We start from the raw sequence: 19425 nt of genomic DNA on the forward strand, positions 1-19425 counted from the left end.
TATTAAAAAAAAATTAACTAGTTGCATTGTTTGGTACGTCATTTGGTACGTGGCTAGCTTCGAGCAACACGGAAGGGAGGCGGCATTCGCACTATTTCCCCTCTGCCGAGGTACAAGATTAGCGCGTCAATCTAATCTAGCGCGGGTAATAAAACTAGTTGCACTTGGATTTTTCACTAGACCGAGTCCAGACGCGCGCGTGAACACTGCTGCACAAAAATGCCTGTTTGCTCGGTTTTTTGTTATAAAAAGAGGTCGGGGACATCAAATTTACAAAAACAAAGTGTTACATTTCACATGTAATATTTTTTTTTACATATCATACGTTTAATTACATTCAAACACAATTATTATATTTTAGTCTCATGTAATTGTTGGATTTATCGATCTTGCTCGCTCAGTACAAATTGCGAATCGGTCGAGCGACAAATCCGACTTCTCATCTCTCAGAATACAATAACATACTTCAACGAAAACGTGTTAGTGTGCGTGTTGTGACACTTGTCACTCGTCCGTACACAAAAAGAGATCGAGGTTTGCAAGATTTGTCTTTGACGTGTGTCATTTTGTATGTATTTGTGTCGTCATTACAGATTGGATTTTGTATGTAAGTGTGTGAGAAGTGCGACTGTGTGCACCTTTCCCCCCGCGAAAAATGGCAGAAAGATTTGTACGGTGAGATATCGCTTGGGCGTGTGATCCTCCACAGCCGGACCACCTCGCCTGATTGCGCTCAGTTTTTAATGGCGAAATGTACCTCTAATGTACTTCATGTACCTCGTCGGAAATTGAACGTACCTCTGTAGTTTGGCAGATATATGCGTTTAAAAGGGGTCCGGCTGGGGAGTAAAATCTGCAGCCGGACCACGCCTGGATCTGATGATATCTGTTATTTTGAGATATAATTTAAATAACAGATTAATGTACCTGTTACGTACCTCTGAATAAATCGTTTTTTTATTTAAAAAATGGTCTCATAAATGAAATTTCATACATTTCATTTTTTGAGTATACGCGTAAGCGCCTGTCAAAAAATAATAGCAACATAGTAGAAAACAAATGTATTCAATTCGGGCAAGTCATCTAACGTGTCAACTAGATACAAATGTAGGTGGTTATAGGGAGTATTTAAAACCGACACGAGTTGCGAATTACCTTTTCGCACGTGTATTGTACAACGTTTTACAGTACACAGTTGAAATTCTCAGAGATGTTGCCGCTATAACAACAAATACTAAAAAATAATAAAATAAATATTTACGAGGGGCTCCCATACAACAAACGTGATTTATTTTGCCGTTTTGTGCGTAATATATACATAAATATTAGGTATACGGACATTCTTATAGTAGACCAGCCAGCGAAAGAAAAGTCTTCTAGAAATCGATTTTCTCTCATGTCGTCCAGGATATGGGTGAATATGGTATCGATACATTCAGTGTAATGCCTTGAATCCAAATATATGAGATGACAAGCGCGAAAGTGGTGGGGATAGTTGCTGTGACGTCATAATTTTGGCAGTATAAACTTTTTTTTAATTTTCGTTTAAACATACCATGTGGGGTACCAAATGAAGGGGCTTTGTGAGTAGATCACAAATATGTAACATACTGTAACATTTTCAATACTTGGTCTAACAAATTATTAGAAAACGTTCAAAAATTTCACAATCCACAGTTGATTTCGAACTGCTATAAATTGAAAATGGCTGAATGGATTTGTCCAAAATACATACCAAGTGACTGTGAATATCCTTTACATAATGTTAAAAAATGATTAACCAGATATATCAAAAAATAAAAAAAGTACATCAAGTTGAAAAAAAGTATAATTAACCGTTACATTAAACTGCAACTATTATTAAGGGGCTACCCGAGGTTTTCATCAATTTTTGACAAGTTTTGAAATCGTATCTCCTTTTTTTGCACTACAGATAGAATTACAAGACAAACGGTTATCGGTTTTTCAATCTTTTATCTCCGGTCTTGTCCACCGGATTTTGAAAGAAATGAATACTTTATTTTTTATGAATTTTCTAAACATTGTCTAAAAAAACACTTTTTTCGTATCTAATTTGCACTGAAGGATCTGACATGGACGAAATCTACGTATTTGGGTTCATCTTTGACGTGTCGAAAAATGTGTCCAGGGTTTTAATTTTAAACTAATTAACACAAAAGTTATGGCCAGGAAACCAGTTTTTTAGCCAAAAATTGTTCAACTTTGATCAAAAATCAAAATCAAATCAAAAAATATTTATTGTATGGTTATGGGTGAGGTTTACAAAGGTGGTACAAAATATTTATGTTCTCCATATCCTGCCTTACAAAAGCGTACAATATTGGTAAGTTGTCTTAGAACTAAATACAATTTTTAAACTTCAATAACACTTTTAACAATAAACTATGCTAGATAGACTCAATAATAATGAATAACGTGTACTAGCTCTGTAAAAAGTCATTTATGCTATAAAAGCACCGTTTGATTAGCCAATCAAACAAGCTTTTTTTGAAAGGTAATGATGCCAATTGTTTAAGGTCTGTGGGAAGTTTGTTAAATATTTTTATACTCATACATATAACGCTTTTTGATAAGAGTGCCGATTTAGGGTTAGCGCGTATTATGTCATACATGTATTTGGTTCGGATTGGTTGAGTAGTAGACTTTTTTACAGGAAACAAATCTGGATTATTTTTTACAAATATGCAGACTTCATATATATAAAGTGATGGGAAAGTAAGTATTCTGTTATTAATGAAATATGGTCTACATGATTCCATTTGATTGATACCGTAAATTGAACGAATGCATTTTTTTTGTAATCTGAAGATTCTATCTTTATTGCTGCTGTTTCCCCACATTATTAGTCCGTAACGCAGATTTGACATTATATATGAGTGGAAGGCAAGTAAGGCTGTTTGTTCTGACGATATATTTTTTAGTCTTCGTAAAGGGTATATGAATTTGGCTAATTTGGTTAAAATATGCTCTGTATGGTGGTGCCAGTTGCTATGTGTATCAATTATTATGCCTAGGAATTTTATTTGGTTAACATTTTCTAGCTCACAATCCTTATAACTAATCCTTGGTTGCAATTGTTTGCCCTGTGGTGAGTAAAATTCCATTAGTTTGGTTTTTCGTAAATTTACTTGAAGGTTATTGGCTTCCATCCAAACATTAACGTCATGAAACACATTATTGATTTCAGCCTCATAGTCTTCGGTCTCATCACTACGAATAATTATCGAACAATCATCAGCAAAAAGCAGTATCTTATGTTTTGTTATAATCGGTAAATCATTGATATAAATCAAAAACAGCAACGGACCAAGAATGCTGCCTTGTGGTACTCCATACATTACTTTTTTATATTGGGATCTGTAGTTATTGAATGTATTATTTATTGGGCAATGTGCTTGAATTTCAGTACACTGGTATCGGTTTTGGAGATATGACATTAACCACGAATAACAATTTCCACGTATCCCACATGCATATAATTTGTCCAGAAGCCTTTTATGACACACTCGATCAAAGGCTTTGGACATATCCATAAATATAGCAGATACAGGAGTCCTGTCATCTCTACATTGACTGACAATTTTAACAAGCTCGTATACAGCTAAAGCCGTACTTTTATTTGCTCGAAAACCAAATTGTGCGTTGGTAAATATTTTCGAGAATACAGGAATAAGGGCGATAGGTCTATAATTATCCATATCTGAAGATTTACCTTTTTTAAGAATTGGTTTCACAATTGTCATTTTAAGTTTATGAGGAAAACATCCATCTCTAATTGATAAATTAATAATATGGTTTAGCGGGTATACCAGTAGGTCAGCATTTTCTTTTATGAGGGATGTCGGAATATTATCATAGCCTACTGAATTAGTGTTTTTTAAATTCTTAATAACTCTATAGACTTCGGATGGATCTGTTGGTTTTAGATAAATACTAGATTTTAAAATATTACTAGTATATTTAGTTCCCTGTCCACTGTTATTACTAATATCATCGATAAATTTATTATTAAACGCAGTAGCGATTTTGTCAGGTGATGAAATTAAATTGTTGTTGACCAGTATTGATTCTATGCCTTTGCCGTGTAAATCCTTATTACTGGTATTTTCTTTAATAACGTTCCAGGTTCCTTTCACAATATTATTACATCCTTCAACATATTTTGCATTTGATATTTTGTGAGAAGTTACTATGCATTTTTTTAATAGGTTTGCATATGTTTTATAGTTTTGTTTATGATTTTCATTGGGGAAATGTATATATCTGTGATACCTGTGTCGTTTACCTTTTGCAGAAATCTTAATTCCGGGCGTTAACCATTTTGTCTTTCTCGTGTTATATATTTTAATTTTGACTAGTGGAAAGCATAATTCAAAAAATAGAGTAATAAGATCATGAAATTCCGTGAATGCTTCGTCAGCATTATTTGCCCTAAATGTATCACTAAAAGATAATTTATTAATGCAATCTCTAAATTTTTTACGGTTATTTTTGTTCATGTCGCGTTTCCAAATACACCATGATTCTAATATTCTCTTATTTAAAGCAGGTATGGCAACTGTTTGGGCAGTGTGGTCAGATAATTTTAAATCGTGAATAACTGCAACATTTTTGGTTTTAAAATTAAAGGCAAAATTGTCGATGCAAGTACTTGTCTTAGTGGTTATCCTTGTAGGTTCACGGATTTGTAGTTTGAAATTATATTCCAGCAACAGAGATTCAAATGAAGTATTAATTAAGTTTTGATTGTTGCGGTTGATGTTAAAATCACCACACAAAATAACTTTATGATTAATTTTTTTTGTTATTCTTGATATCATTATATCTAATTTTTCAAAAAAGGTAGTAATGTTAGAACTAGGGGCCCTATAGACACAGACAATTATTACATTAGAATCCTTTATGGTAACACCGCAACATTCAAAACAAGATGATGCCAAATATCTCGAAGACAATGAACTTTGAAGTAAACATGGGATACTATAGATAGTGCTTAAAGCCGTTGCTGTTAATATAATAAGCTACAAAAAACATTAGAAAACTAAGGGATTCAGATCGAAGGTCAGTGGCGTGGAGTAGCCCCTTAAAACAACCCGACTGTTGAAATATATTTTTGTGGTGGTCTTTTCACTAGCTTTCATTTGGTACCCATATTGCTGCAGTAAGAAAACAAAAATCTCCCCCCCCCCCCCACCTCCATTTTTCATTTGCGGGCTTTTTTTTTCAAAATGTATATAGCCTGTGTGACTACCATAATTCTGACGAATTCAACCACCCCTCATATATCAAAAATCGTCCATGCGTTTGGGGTGTAGGGCTTGTCAAATAAAAAGACATATATACACAGGCTAATCAGGCTATATACATTTTGAAAATGACGCCCGCAAACTGGTAACAGTTTGGCGATATTATAAATTTTGTTTGTGAGAATGTACCTTTTGTGTAAATAAATTTTAAAAAAATTAAAAAATGGAGGGGGGGTTTGTTTTTTTTCTTACTATAGCAATATGGGTACCGAATGAAAGCTAGTAAAAAGACCACAACAAAAATATATGTCAACATTGGGTTTTTTGTTTGTTTTAATAATAGTTGCAGTGTAATGTAACAGAAACCTATACTTTTTTTTTCAACTTGATGTACTTTTCTTATGTTGTTATATATCTGGTTAATTATTTTTTACCATTATGTAAAGGAAATTCACAATCACTTGGTATGTATTTTGGACTAATCCATTCAGCCATTTTCAGTTTATAGCAGTTCGAAGTCAATTGTGAAATTTTTGAACGTTTTCAAATAATTTTTTAGACCAAGTATTGAAAATGTTACAGTATGTTATATACTTGTGATCTACTCACAAAGCCCCTTCATATGGTACCCCACATGGTATGTTTAAACGAAAATAAAAAAAAGTTTGTAATGCTGACTTTATGACGTCACAGCAACTATCCCCACCACTTGCGCGCTTGTCATCTTATATATTTGGGTTCAAGGCATTACACTGAATGCATCGATATCATATTCACCCATATCCTGGACGACATGAGCGAAAATCGATTTCTAGAAGACTTTTCTTTCGCTGGCTGGTCTACTATAAGAATGTCCGTATACCTAATATTTATGTATATATTACGCACAAAACAGCAAAATAAATCACGTTTGTTGTATGGGAGCCCCTCGTAAATATTTATTTTATTATTTTTTAGTATTTGTTGTTATCTCTGAGAATTTCAACTGTGACTGTAAAACGTTGTACAATACACGTGCGAAAAGGTAATTCGCCACTCGTGTCGGTTTTAAATACTCCCTATAACCACCCACATTTGTATCTAGTTGACACGTTAGATGACTTGCCCGAATTGAATACATTTGTTTTCTACTATGTTGCTATTATTTTTTGACAGGCGCTTACGCGTATACTCGAAAAATGAAATGTATGAAAATTCATTTATGAGACCATTTTTTAAATAAAAAAACGATTTATTCAGAGGTACGTAACAGGTACATTCATCTGTTATTTAAATTATATCTCAAAATAACAGATATCATCGGATCCAGGCGTGGTCCGGCTGCAGATTTTACTCCCCAGCCGGACCCCTTTTAAACGCATATATCTGCCAAACTACAGAGGTACGTTCAATTTCCGACGAGGTACATGAAGTACATTAGAGGTACATTTCGCCATTAAAAACTGAGCGCAATCAGGCGAGGTGGTCCGGCTGTGGAGGATCACACCGCTTGGGCCCCTCCCTTCCGATGTGTCGGAAGCCGGTGTTGCTCGAAGGTGGCTAGCTAATGAAAAATAAAACTTTTCGCCATACACCATTTCTGTCGCTAATCTTCTTCCTTTAGAGAAAATATAATTACTTTATTTATTTTATATATTTAGTTATTATTAATCATTATTCTATTTAGTCATCGTCACATCGTTTGTATAGGCATAGAATCAGCTTCCAACGTTATGTTTTAGTAATAAACAAATCCATAAGAAGACCATATTCGACATGCCTAATCATGAACTAATTTCATGGTGCTTGTAATTCTGATAACATTGCCGGTTATTAGTCAACCCAAATAGTTTACTCTGAGATTGCTTAGGATCGACGAAAATCACCTGGTTTTTTAACACCATGCACGTGTAATGCCATTAAGACATGAAAAACAGTTATTTCAATACTGTGACTTTCACAAATTGTTACACTACAGTTTTCCACATTCAGTTTGCTAAATTTATTTTACGTGGACCGATCCTTATAAGGCCCAGCCTTCAAATCATCAAGTACCTACATAATACACACAGCTAGAGTACCTATACAGGCAATCTGATTTCCAGTATCGTGCATCGACGGACGGTGGTTGGGCGGGGTCGCTCGGCGCCGCACTAGGGGCCGTGGCCGCCGCCGGTGCCCTGCAAGCCGCCATACTACCCCGCACCACCATCCTCCTGCTACTCTTCGTCACGGCCTTTGCTTGGTCGGCGGCTGTTCTCGCCTTGACGCTAGCTGCGAGACTACGGCTCATACCGTGCGATGTCTCTCGTCCGTTCGCTTTGAGAAACGCCATCACAACCTTCACGATTGTGCTGGGATACGCTGTGGGACAGGTTAATGTGGTAAGTATCCTATCACTAATAAGACCCCACTCACGCCATTCTCCTATTACTCTTTATAATTATCTTTCGCTTTCGCGAGGTCAGCTGTCGTACTCGCGCTGACTGTAACTCCTAGAATACGGCTCATACCGTCGGATGACTCCCGTCTATTCGCCTTGAGAAACGCCAACGCCATATTTGTTGATTTTGCTGGAATATGCTGTGGTTACAAGTCAATGTGGTTACAAGAACCCACTCCACTATTTAGACACAAACTATGCTTCACAGCCCACTTGAAGGCCTTCGGCAGGCGTACTCGCTCTTTTGTCGCCTACCTTTAGTCGCCTATCAATGCAAATGTGATCACCAATTTTACGGTCGTGCTACCTGTAAAGCGATCTGCTCTCTATAGATCTAGAGATAGCGGCGGCTGGTAAGAAGTTATTACGGTAAGCTACAGACTGGTTGAAAGCTTGGTTGAATGAAGCTGGTTTGTTTTAGAAGTACCTATTTTAAGTAAAAATATAATATAGGTATGTATATTAATTAGTTTTAGTCCCAAACCTCAGCTGCTCCCTACTAGAAAGTCAACACGCAAATTATTTACCAACCGATTGAGATAAGTGGTCGGACCAATATGTAATTACAATATTTTATTTAAAATTCTTTCTAAACTGCATTAAATACTAATAATATCGTCTGTTAATTTCAGGTGACGTGTAGAGAGGTAGACGTGTGCCGCAACTTGACGGAGAACGTAACCACTATGGCGGACATCCGAGCTACGTCTGGTGACATAGCCGCCGCGTTATGGAGTAGCACTGATCATCGGGCTTGCCCTGTTCCTCTTTATATCACTTTAGGTATGTAACACAGTGTAACGAAGTACTACTCTTTATGAAGCGCCAAAATAATTTGGTTTGCTATTAGGAAGAGTAATTATTGCACCTTGTGATGTCAATCAATATCCTCCAGTTCACCTCTTTTATGCGATTTTGCTAAACATCCAATCCGCGATATTCAGCGCAGCGGGTGTCACTGTAACGGTTATGTGATAGTGACCTAATAGCGGATATATTGAGTACTTACAACTACTGTACTTTAAATTGTTTCAAATTGTAGCATCTACAAAAATGACATTAATTCATAATTAATATAATTATTCATTTTGAGCACATTCACATAAATATAACAATTATGATTACAGGTTGCTGCCTCAGCATGTTAGCCGTGGCGGTGTTCTTGCGGCTGCCGATCCTCATCAAAGGCATCCTCCTGGCTTTCATGACGGCCGGGTACATGGCCGTCATCATGGCCTACCATAAAGACTTGTTCGACTGCTACGATCTCATGACTGAGTAAGTTGATTGAACAAATGTAAGCTACGATTTCAAGCTACCCGTGGTTATGTAATAAGTATAGCTTCTGCCCACAACTCCGTCTACGTGGAATGGTGATGATGGTTGATAAAAACTACCCTATGTAAGAACATAGGGTAGTTTTCGAGAAAGATCTCGAGACCCAAACTATCTCCATACCAAACAAATTTTGTCCAAATCGGTGAAGAGGTAACAGACAGATAGACAGACTTTCGAATTTATAATATTAGTATGGAATTAACATGTAAAAGTAATTAACTGACACACTGCTAGCTAGATTTATTCACACACTGTAGCTATCGTCTACCCTCTTTTTGACTTGTTTTTACGCTCATTGTCTCATTTTAGTTTTACACTCAACACTCACAATACAATTTTCTACCTCTACTCTACTCCCGTGTTTTGACCTACCTTACACATCATTTATTTGTGAAACGCGAGTACGTGTTACATACGAGTATATGCATGTTGCGCGTTGGACGGGACGAGAGTTTTTGATACAAAAATTGCAAGACATAATTATAGCCAATCGAACAATATTGAAACGAAGATAGTAAGTCATTGCATGGTTTATTATATTTCAGACCAGGTATAATCGGGTCCGCATACGTGGCGTGTGGTTGGACGCTCGCTCTCGCTCTGGCAGTACTGCTGCACGCGCGACAGACTGAGTGGACGGCGCGGCTAGACTTCCTGTGGCAGGCCCAAGCCAGGGATGAGAAAAGAGACATGGATGCCTTGCAAGTACGTTTAATATCCTATCGATACGCCCACGTATTTAGAAAACGCTGCCGACATTTAAAATCTGTTTTACCTTTACCACCTTCTTCAGAGGCATTGTGATAGGTAAGGATAAACGAATTATAACTAAAAGACTGTTGATGAGCGATTATGAATAACGGCATGTTAATACTAAAACACGTTTTACATGTGAATCATGAAATGGTGGCATTTCATGATATGCGTAGGAATTTCATGATCTGGCGAATTTTACGATCGGCCGCCGACATAACAAATCAAGTTAACTGCCGTGTTTTCCATGCGAATGTTTTTTCTTTGCGTAAGATTCTTATTGATATTTATATTATTTGTTTTGCTACTCCAGGCGTCAAACAGAAGAATATTGTTTAATCTCCTGCCAGCTCACGTGGCGACCCACTTCCTGGACAACCAGTTCCGGACCAACATGGTAACTACTACTCAAGCTTCATTCAAATTGCAATTAACATTTATGCGTTTTTTCCATTTGAATGCTTTTTTCATAATAGGCTACACTCCTACTAGTCAAATCAGCTTCTTTTTCAGCTTTTTTTTGTCAAAACGATTTGGTAATATGGAATTTATATGAAAACAAATGTAGTGACGTCACGGTAAACTCACCTACTTTTTATATTTCAATTTATATTGCAAATTGTGTTTAAAAATAGCTGCTATCTATGTTTTTCTAATAATTATCTGATGCTTTATTTCGTGCACAGTTTGAAATAATTTATTTAGTACAGTTAACATCCCTATTGTTATGTGCTGTCTATAATGTGATAAATTTACTGACCTAGCGAGTTTAACAAGTCGCAACTGTGCATACATATAACTCTTATATTGATTTAAACTAACACGATCTTGACTCATTACCTGAGCTTAGTTTGTCGCAAGGACAAAGTCCCGTTTTAGTTTAAATAATATGTAACACTTAAAGGGTAAGAAAAGGTCAGATAAATTTATGATGTTTAATACATCAGAACATAAATTCATGGCTTCAGTGATATCCATCTTGATTGTGACATTTTATACTTTACTTTTAATTTCATTCACTTTAACGTTATAGAGACGATGTAACATTGAATTTGCTAATTTTGACTTGTGCTTTTGGTAATGGAATTCAACCATCAGGTAAAAAAAATGGAAATGTCAGCTTGAAATCCTATTTACTAAGTGCATATTCGCTTCTATGCTTCCCATGGTCTGTGGCTTGCTTATGTGGGGTTTAATCTGCATGTATCATTCACGTCTCAGTCTACACGCAACTCATTCATTTTCAATTTTGACATCATGTTTTAATATGAATTGTCATAATTCATTCACATATTATACTACATGCAATTCATTCATTGTCGTGTTATGATTTATACACGCTATTCATATTTGGCGCGCTGAACATAACACATGCATGTGCATTCGAGAACTCATTTAATTGTGTACCTTGTTTTCATGGAATAAAGTATACGCGTTCAATTAGATTTAGAATGCACATACGTTTGTTTGCCGTGGCAGTATCACACCGTCATCCGATGTTAGCTTTTATTATGCTTCGCTGTTTAAACAAGCAAGAATAGGGAACAGTGACATAACCATTGGCCAAACTAAAACACTTTAAAATTAAAATCCTAATCACTAACAAATTGATATGAAAACTATCTTTAGACCAAATGTAGTGCAGTTTTTAAGATAACGCACTGTGCGCAGTTATAAAATTATTAATTTCAATACATTGACCGGGGATTTCTCAAAAGCTCGAAACTATTTCATGTATAAATACAGGAAGTTACAATATCTTTAAAATACGTATAAAAACCCCGAAAGTTAAAATAAATTTACACACGGGGAACACAATAAGCTGACCACAGCCTTAGAAAAATCCCACTCCCTTTCTATCTTCCAAACCCCGACTCGTAAAATTAACTTTGGAACTGGCCTATGTCACTGCCCTACGCTGGCTTGCGCGCAACTGACAAGTGGCGCCGGCAGGACCTGTACCACCAGTCGTACCAGCGCGTGGGCGTGGTGTTCGCCTCCATCACCAACTACCACGAGTTCTACATGGAGCTGGACGGCAACAACCAGGGCATGGAGTGTCTCAGGCTGCTTAACGAGATCATTGCAGACTTTGATGAGGTAAGTGTATTTTAAAATCGCTAGGTATAATAGTTTACAATTTGGTGCCGTGACCAGGATGTTAGAGCATTTCGTTCACTTGCATTTAAAACCGTTCTATGTAGGAGTATATGACATGGATAAGATAATTTATGTCCGTATGTGTCGTTTGTAATTGTAAATAGCGATAAGGAAAAAATAAATTAGGTTCACTCAAAATCAACATCAGATATTAAGGCTGCTAATCGATGTTGAATATTAATACGAATATAGACATACGCGTAAATAGCTATTGGAATGCTATAATTGAGTTACTTGCATGATAATATACAATCGCAATGAGTCAGATTCACTGTGCCTAATGCTACAATATAATATGTAACGAAGAATAAATCAATAAATTAAAACAAAGGATGTTAGTCACGGCCCAGCTGTGGCTTATAGTTTCGTTAGAATTACAATGGAAACGGCAACGCGACTAGAATTCGTAATTAGAAGGCAATTCAAGGATATCAGTTTGTACAGGATATGACGACTGATTCAAGGCGTGAACTTGAGATTACATGTCTCAATGTTTCTTGAAATAGTTTTAAGAATAGGCATGTACCTATGCAAAAAAAATACTTTTGTCGTTCTCCTACTTTACTTTTGAAAAATGTGTAAACTCTTGTTAATGCAACTTACATAAGCTAATAAAATATGCTATCGTTATTCGCTGTAGTAAATCGAGAATTATATAGGTACCTTTATGAATTGTTCGAAAGAGTATTTCAATCAAACCCCAAAATAATCAATTTATAATAACTTGCAGCTACTGGGCGATGATCGGTTCAGCGCTATAGATAAGATTAAAACAGTGGGATCCACTTACATGGCGGCCGTTGGACTCATCCCCGAGAAGAAAATGTTAGACGACGCCAGCACGCGCAAGCACATGGCCACGCTGGTCGAGTTCGTGTTCGCGATGCGCGACAAGCTCAAGGACATCAACGATAACTCTTACAACAACTTCATGCTGAGAGTCGGTAAGTAACGTGTCCCGTTTGTTAGGCACTTTTATTGACTCAAGCTAGCTATCCGGCGAACTAAAGTACGAATGAGTATTCATTCTTTATGCTGAAAATAGAATATCTGACATGGATAATTTAAGTACGTAAAAAAGTATAAACAAAACAAAAGCGATGTGAGCAATACAGAGCATATTTTACCGACGGTAATCAAATTGATCCAAGCGTTAAAATGTTGTGTTTCTTTTCAGGTCTAAACGTGGGTCCAGTAGTTGCCGGAGTGATCGGTGCTAGGAAACCTCAGTACGACATCTGGGGCAACACGGTGAACGTCGCGTCGCGCATGGACTCCACCGGCCTCCCCAACCACACGCAGGTCACCGAAGAAGTCTACCACTACCTCAAGGATCTGCCCTACCAGTTCGTCTGCAGGGGAAAGGTCAAAGTCAAAGGAAAGGGCGAAATGACAACATACTTCTTGACCGACCGGGCGACATCTAATAGCAACGGCACAATCAACCATTCCAACGGTCCGCCGCAAAACGGACCCCCGACCGCCTACGGAGGCGTGGCGACCCCCCTGGCCATGCTGCAGAACTCGGCGAGGAGAGCGGCCCAGCCGAACAGGTTGCCGCCTCTAAGAGAAACTTCGGTCGCCGAAAACGAGCCCCTTCTACCTAGTAACGGACACCAAAGCAACGGGAACAACCACAAAGGCAGCAAGGGACGCCGTAACAAAGAATCGGAGGAGACTCCTCCCCCGCCTCCTCCGCACGGCGTGGCAGCGAATCCGAGATGGCCGCCGCCGCGGGCGCTCGTGCCGCCGTGGCCGCGCCCGCAGGAGCCGCGGCCCCCCGCCGCCCACAAGCGGAGGCCCCCCGCGCGCCTGCCGCGCCCGCGCTCCAGCGACAGCCTGCCGCTCGCCCGGAGCCCGCGGGTGCACTCCTCGGCCGACGAGCTCAGCTCCCTCACGCGCTCGCCCAGCCTCAGCTCCTCGGACGAGAGCTACTCGCGCACCACGGACGCGTCGCCCTCGCCGCCGCGCCCCGCGCCCCTCCTGCCCGGCGCGCGCGCGCCGCGCCGGGACGCGAGCCCCGCGTACGACTACCCGCCGGTCCGCGCCAACAAGCTGCCCGCCGGGAGCATCGCGGAGTTGTACGCGAAGCGCAACAAGATGAGCGAGAAGCCGTCGCTCGACGACAAGTTCATCGAGGAGAATATACATTTCCAGAAGGAGGAGGAGAAGCTCCAGAGGAGTATTATAAACATGCTCGCGTCGGTGAAGCGGGACGGGTGCAGTCAGACGGACAAGAAGGACGTGTCCGGCCGGCTCGCGCAGCGGACGAACTCCTTCTCGAGTTCCGGCAGTCGACCTAATAACTTGAAACATTTGAACCACGACCGGCAGTTCAGTAAGCGCAGCCCCACCGACGTGGCCTGCGTGCCGCCCTTCGAGAGAGAGATACAGAGGCTGCTCGACGATAAGAATCTTATCAAACCTAATCCGCCTAAAGCGGAGCGGAAGGAATTGAAATTAGAATTAAGGTGAGTGGAACCTTACTTGCTACTTGCGACTCAAACGTTTGCTTATTTCGTTTAAATACTTGGTAGGGATGCCAAGGATGCCAAATCACCAGTTTTAGTCGGTTCAATGACCCGCTAATGTTGTTTTCTGTTGACAACTCTAGTGTAATTTTTCTTACGTTTTGCCGCTTTGATTTTCAGTCAGAGGATACTTTCCACCCTTGCCGATGAATCTAATTCTATCGTTTCCCATCCCAGAGCCACGAACCCGTCGCTGTCGCCGGTGCGCAGTGTGAACTGCAACAACAACAGCAGCCCGCTGCACGCGGTGGGGCTGGCGGCCATCGCGGGGCTGGCGCGGCCCGAGCCCTCCCCGCGGCAGGACTTCCCCGGCGTGCTGCCCACCGACGTGGTGGTGCAGCTGCCCGACCCACAGGAAAGGTCGCCGCACCAAAGGTACCTACGAGGAATAAAGCTTTACGCAGAATGATTACATTGGCTTCTGTACGTTTCAGCACCTCATAGATTTTGAGCACGACAGTATTTTTCGACGAACTCGTAGAATAAATCATTGCGGTCGAATGCGCGTAACGTTATATCTATGTAGCAGTGGGGGCAAACTATACACATGCTAGCTACCTAAAAGTTTTTGTAGGATTGCTCATTTTGACATTCTGAAGTATTTAGAATGTTTAGAATAAGCAAAATTGAATACATATACATAAATATTTCTTTACTTAACTTTTTGCTAATCAAACAAATGGTATTCAAGTAAATGTTAAATAGAATCACCACATTTTAAAAATCTGGTTTTGTTTACAGTCCACCGTGCGAGAGGAAGATCTCGGCAGACACAGAAGCTCAAAAGGAAAAACAAGAAAAGGACATACAAGAGCGATTACATAATCGGGTAAATTACCTTCCATTCATATTGGCCTTATACTTATATTTATTTATTTACATAAGGAGATCCAACGGCTACGAGTAACTAAATAACAATGGAATCTTAAATAGATATATAGAGCCAATTACAGGAACTCACAATTAGATATGTAATAAAAACATATACTTAAGTAATACGCATCACATACACACATTTATCTTATAATCTTTATCAAAAACCTATACTCACCCAATTCATCAATCCGCAGGTTCCGATGACGAATCATCGAGAATTAGCTCTGTACGGGGAAAGTCAATCGGAGTGGAGTTCATCGTGTTCGGAGGGCGAGGGCGACGGCTTGTGCGGGCAGCCCGAGAGCACCGGCTACACCACCGACGACCCCGCGCTCGAGAACGTCTCCATGCTGAACGAGGCCGGCCTCACCGACGCCGAGGCGGCGCTCAGCGACGTCAACTCCTGCTACTTCGACCGGGACGACGACGTCTCCTCCCGCGCCTCCTCCCGCCTACTCGACTCCGAAGCCTTGGTCTCGCTGGAATCTCTCAGCGCCATCTACGACTCGGACGAGCCCGCGCACAGGTACCTGGCGAACATTCGCACCGTCAGCGAGTGCATCACGAGGAACTTCGGCCAGCCCACGCACGTCACCGACGGAGAGAGCGACGTGTGATCCCACCTTGGACATTATGTGGCTGAAATTATAAAGCTTCGGGCTTAGGCGAATCTTTCGTTTCGACTCTTATCGAGGAATCTCACTTGTAACTGAACTGTCATGACATCGTGCGGGAGATATTCGGGAGCGAAAGAAAAGAATGCTATGCTCTCTATTTAAAAGTGCTAGTAAAAGTTATTGGAATACTCAAAATACTTTTGTGAATTGTTATTTATATATCGATCGTTTTTGTCGAATTTGAAGTATTTGGATGTCGACTTCTAAATATTGCTGACGTGCCTGTTTTAAAATATGTATTGTATGTGTGTAAATTGTCAGTATATACCTAACTATTATATCGACTGTATTAATTATATCGAGTAAGCGGCGAGAAGCCATGAGATGGCGTCGTTGGGGAGGATGCGATGATCTCTACAATTATAAGGTGCTCTGACTTAGAATAACGTACCTTACTATGGTCTGTCTTGTGATACGTGGTTTAGGAATTTGACTTCGACCGACCAATCTGTGTAAGAGTCAGTGTTATAGACTGCGGGCTGGCCCCTTAACTGTAAATTGTAAGTTGTCTTTCAGTATCAGTCAGTTGTCGGAGGCTAGGTCGACTTGTAAATGTGCTTAATATTTAAGGTAGTTATATTTTTTGCATTTCAATTTATAATTGTATTGTTACCATAGACTGGAAGAATTATTTTTTCTACAATCGTTGTATTGAAGGACGTAAATTAGATAGACATCATGGATAGTGCCATTATATACCCATCACAATAGTCTTGACCTCTCGTTCATTTAGTTCAGGGTGAGATCTGTTACCGACACCAAAACAACTGTATTTAAAAGCTTCGTCTGGTATGAACTTAAGGTGACAACAATTGGCGACAATTGTTTTAATTCTCCGCCTTGGCGCCAGGCGAATATTCAGAACCAAACCAAATTGCACCGTGGACGAGAGATATATTATAGCCCCGAGGCCACGAAAAATATGATCCGAGAGAATAGGTACGCTTGACGCTGATACTGCCAGCGTAGGTTGCCATACATTTGTTTTTATATATGTTTGGCGATTGATGCTGCCTGCGTCAGTGTTGAGGGCCGCTCAGATAACTTTATTCGTGGCCAAGGGAAGCATAAAGGTAGCTTAAGTAAAAGAACCGTGAGACTTGAAAGTACAACTTATACATAACACCACTAGCGAATATTTGTTGTAGAATATTCTCGTGAACAATCAATTACCTATTATTTAATTGTAACATATAAGTTTCTGTGTCAATTCGTGTAACGATTGTTATTGACTAGAGTTAACACTGTATAATCATCTGCAATATAAAACTATAATATATAATGAATATTTAGTCTGTAAACATTTGTTTTAGTCGCTTTTCTTGGCTAAGAATGTAATTAAACTATAACGGGCAAGTAACTGCAATATGTGATGGATTCCGATTGAGGCGATCAGTCGTTGAACTAATATTATGGTGATTGTGGTTTTGTTTTTCTCTCCTCTTGCTTGTATCAAGCACTCGCCTCTCAGGCAGCTGACCCTCGTGTGTATTAACATGGGTAAATTAGAAATGGATTAAGTTTAGTATTCTTTCAAGTTGCCAGAGGTGAACTGTATGGAATAGTGGGCAAACAATCGTTTTGTATATAGGACTTGCATCTGTGCGAGTTTTGGGAGTTGTTATACTTTGTAAATATTGTTAATCGTCTACATAATTATGAAGTGCTATTCCACTTTAAATTACGTACCTAAGTGATATTTTTTTGCTATATAATCCTCAGTATTTTCATTTCTTTTTTCTTTGTTATATATACAGTGCCAAACTATAATTGTTTGTAGTTGCTTGTAATCGACGATTTATTTATTACTTCAATGCTTTGACATTTATATTTAAGGCGATAGGTATTTTAAAACACATGATTATTACATACAAATTGACGATTGACGATGTCGTTTAAATCCATAAATAGGTCTGAACTTTAGCATAACTATTGTAAAAGTAGTAAAGTAACAAAAACATAATCCGGTTTAATATTTATCTAAAATATCTGGAATATTGAGAGACAACGGATGACAATTCAAAGTATTCATTCAAATGCGAAAATATTTGAATAGTTTGTGCTTAGGTTTCCAAGTCTTATTTTATATAGTTAGTATTCAGATTAAAGCTATTTTCTCACCAATGATAGATAATTCATATTATAAATACCTACTAAATACCTGACTATTATCATATAAAAACTGTATCATACTTCGTGCACGATTTTTATATCTGGTGGTGATCATATCCTACATATTTAGCTTTAATGTGAATAAATGACAGCGTAAGAAGATTTAAGTAACTAACATAATAGCAAATTATAATGTGGTAACTTTTGTGATTATTTATTTCACGTTAAATTTTCGCCTTACGTAGAAAGTGTATTGTGTATTTGTTTCAAATCAATTAAGCAATATTAATTACTTGGAATTAAAGTGGTTTACATTACTGGTACTTTATTTTATTTCATGTTTGTTAACATCTACTTTAAGGTTGGTATGACAGCCAATTATGTTTTTAGGTACACTTTTGCACCTTATGCTATTGTAATAAGGGTGAAATTGATTGACATATTTGGTCGTATATACATAACACGTGTATTATTTATTTGATCATAATGTCATAAATAAGGTTGTAAAATAAATGATCCATAGTCGATGGCTAGTGGCACTTTTGAAGTACAATCGGCTTGTTTTAAGGACGTAGTGAACATGGCGATAATAATTTTGCAGTGTTGGAGCATATTCAGGTAGGATCATAGAACATAAAAAATTGTCACGTGGTAAATTTCACGATATCCCAAGATGCTAATCTTGTGAGGTCATGAGTTACAAAAATCAATGTGCATTTGCGCCACTGTTCTTTGTATCTAGTTTATTTACGAGTAAGAAGAGCGTGCTCACATGTACATATAGCGTAATTAGGTAATTACATACTTAGAAAAAAAGCTCGTATCTTGTTATGTCGATCAAAAAAATGTAACTAGAGTTAGACCAAGAAAAGTCTGCAGCGATTTTGATAGCCCACGCAGTGCAAGTGTTATTTTAAACGTCAAACTTCTATGAAATAATGACGTATAAATAACACTTGCACTGCGTGGGCTATCAAAATCGCGGCAGACTTTTCTTGGTCTAACTCTAGATATGTATGGGATACATACGAGATATTTTCACAGTAGTGACGATATCCGTGTGTTGCTAGTTCTTTATTACAATTAATAAATAACAATTTATACTTTTTTGTGCTGGAAAAGCAATGGGATATTGATCCAATGCAAATATAAGTTGTCTGAACAGCGTAGTGATACCACGCAAAAAGGTTCGCGAGCCAGGTACGGTACGGCAGTATGTTATGTTTTCCGCATACTAATGCGCTTTACCTTGAACCATGAAACGCCATGAGAATATTATCACGGATGTT

The 19425-nt window shown here is 38.7% G+C and overlaps 1 protein-coding gene across 5 annotated transcripts in view; it reads left to right on the plus strand.

Annotated features, from left to right (window-relative positions):
- Positions 1–18454, plus strand: part of LOC134793111 (Ca(2+)/calmodulin-responsive adenylate cyclase-like) — a 163956-nt gene extending 145502 nt beyond the window's left edge. For 4 of the 5 annotated variants that reach the window (XM_063764636.1, XM_063764638.1, XM_063764640.1 and 1 more), the window contains 11 exons: positions 7352–7630; positions 8322–8472; positions 8817–8967; positions 9573–9732; positions 10094–10177; positions 11722–11880; positions 12671–12884; positions 13118–14411; positions 14649–14846; positions 15213–15300; positions 15542–18454. In XM_063764636.1, coding sequence (XP_063620706.1) covers positions 7352–7630; positions 8322–8472; positions 8817–8967; positions 9573–9732; positions 10094–10177; positions 11722–11880; positions 12671–12884; positions 13118–14411; positions 14649–14846; positions 15213–15300; positions 15542–15964 — 3201 coding nt within the window. In that variant the 3' untranslated portion in view covers positions 15965–18454. The remainder of the gene's footprint in view (positions 1–7351; positions 7631–8321; positions 8473–8816; positions 8968–9572; positions 9733–10093; positions 10178–11721; positions 11881–12670; positions 12885–13117; positions 14412–14648; positions 14847–15212; positions 15301–15541) is intronic. The other variant, XM_063764637.1, reaches the window with a different exon arrangement.
- The last annotated feature ends 971 nt before the right edge of the window (positions 18455–19425 follow it).

The sequence above is a fragment of the Cydia splendana genome, chromosome 8 (assembly GCF_910591565.1).
Source record: "Cydia splendana chromosome 8, ilCydSple1.2, whole genome shotgun sequence".
In the NCBI taxonomy this organism is placed as follows: domain Eukaryota; kingdom Metazoa; phylum Arthropoda; class Insecta; order Lepidoptera; family Tortricidae; genus Cydia; species Cydia splendana.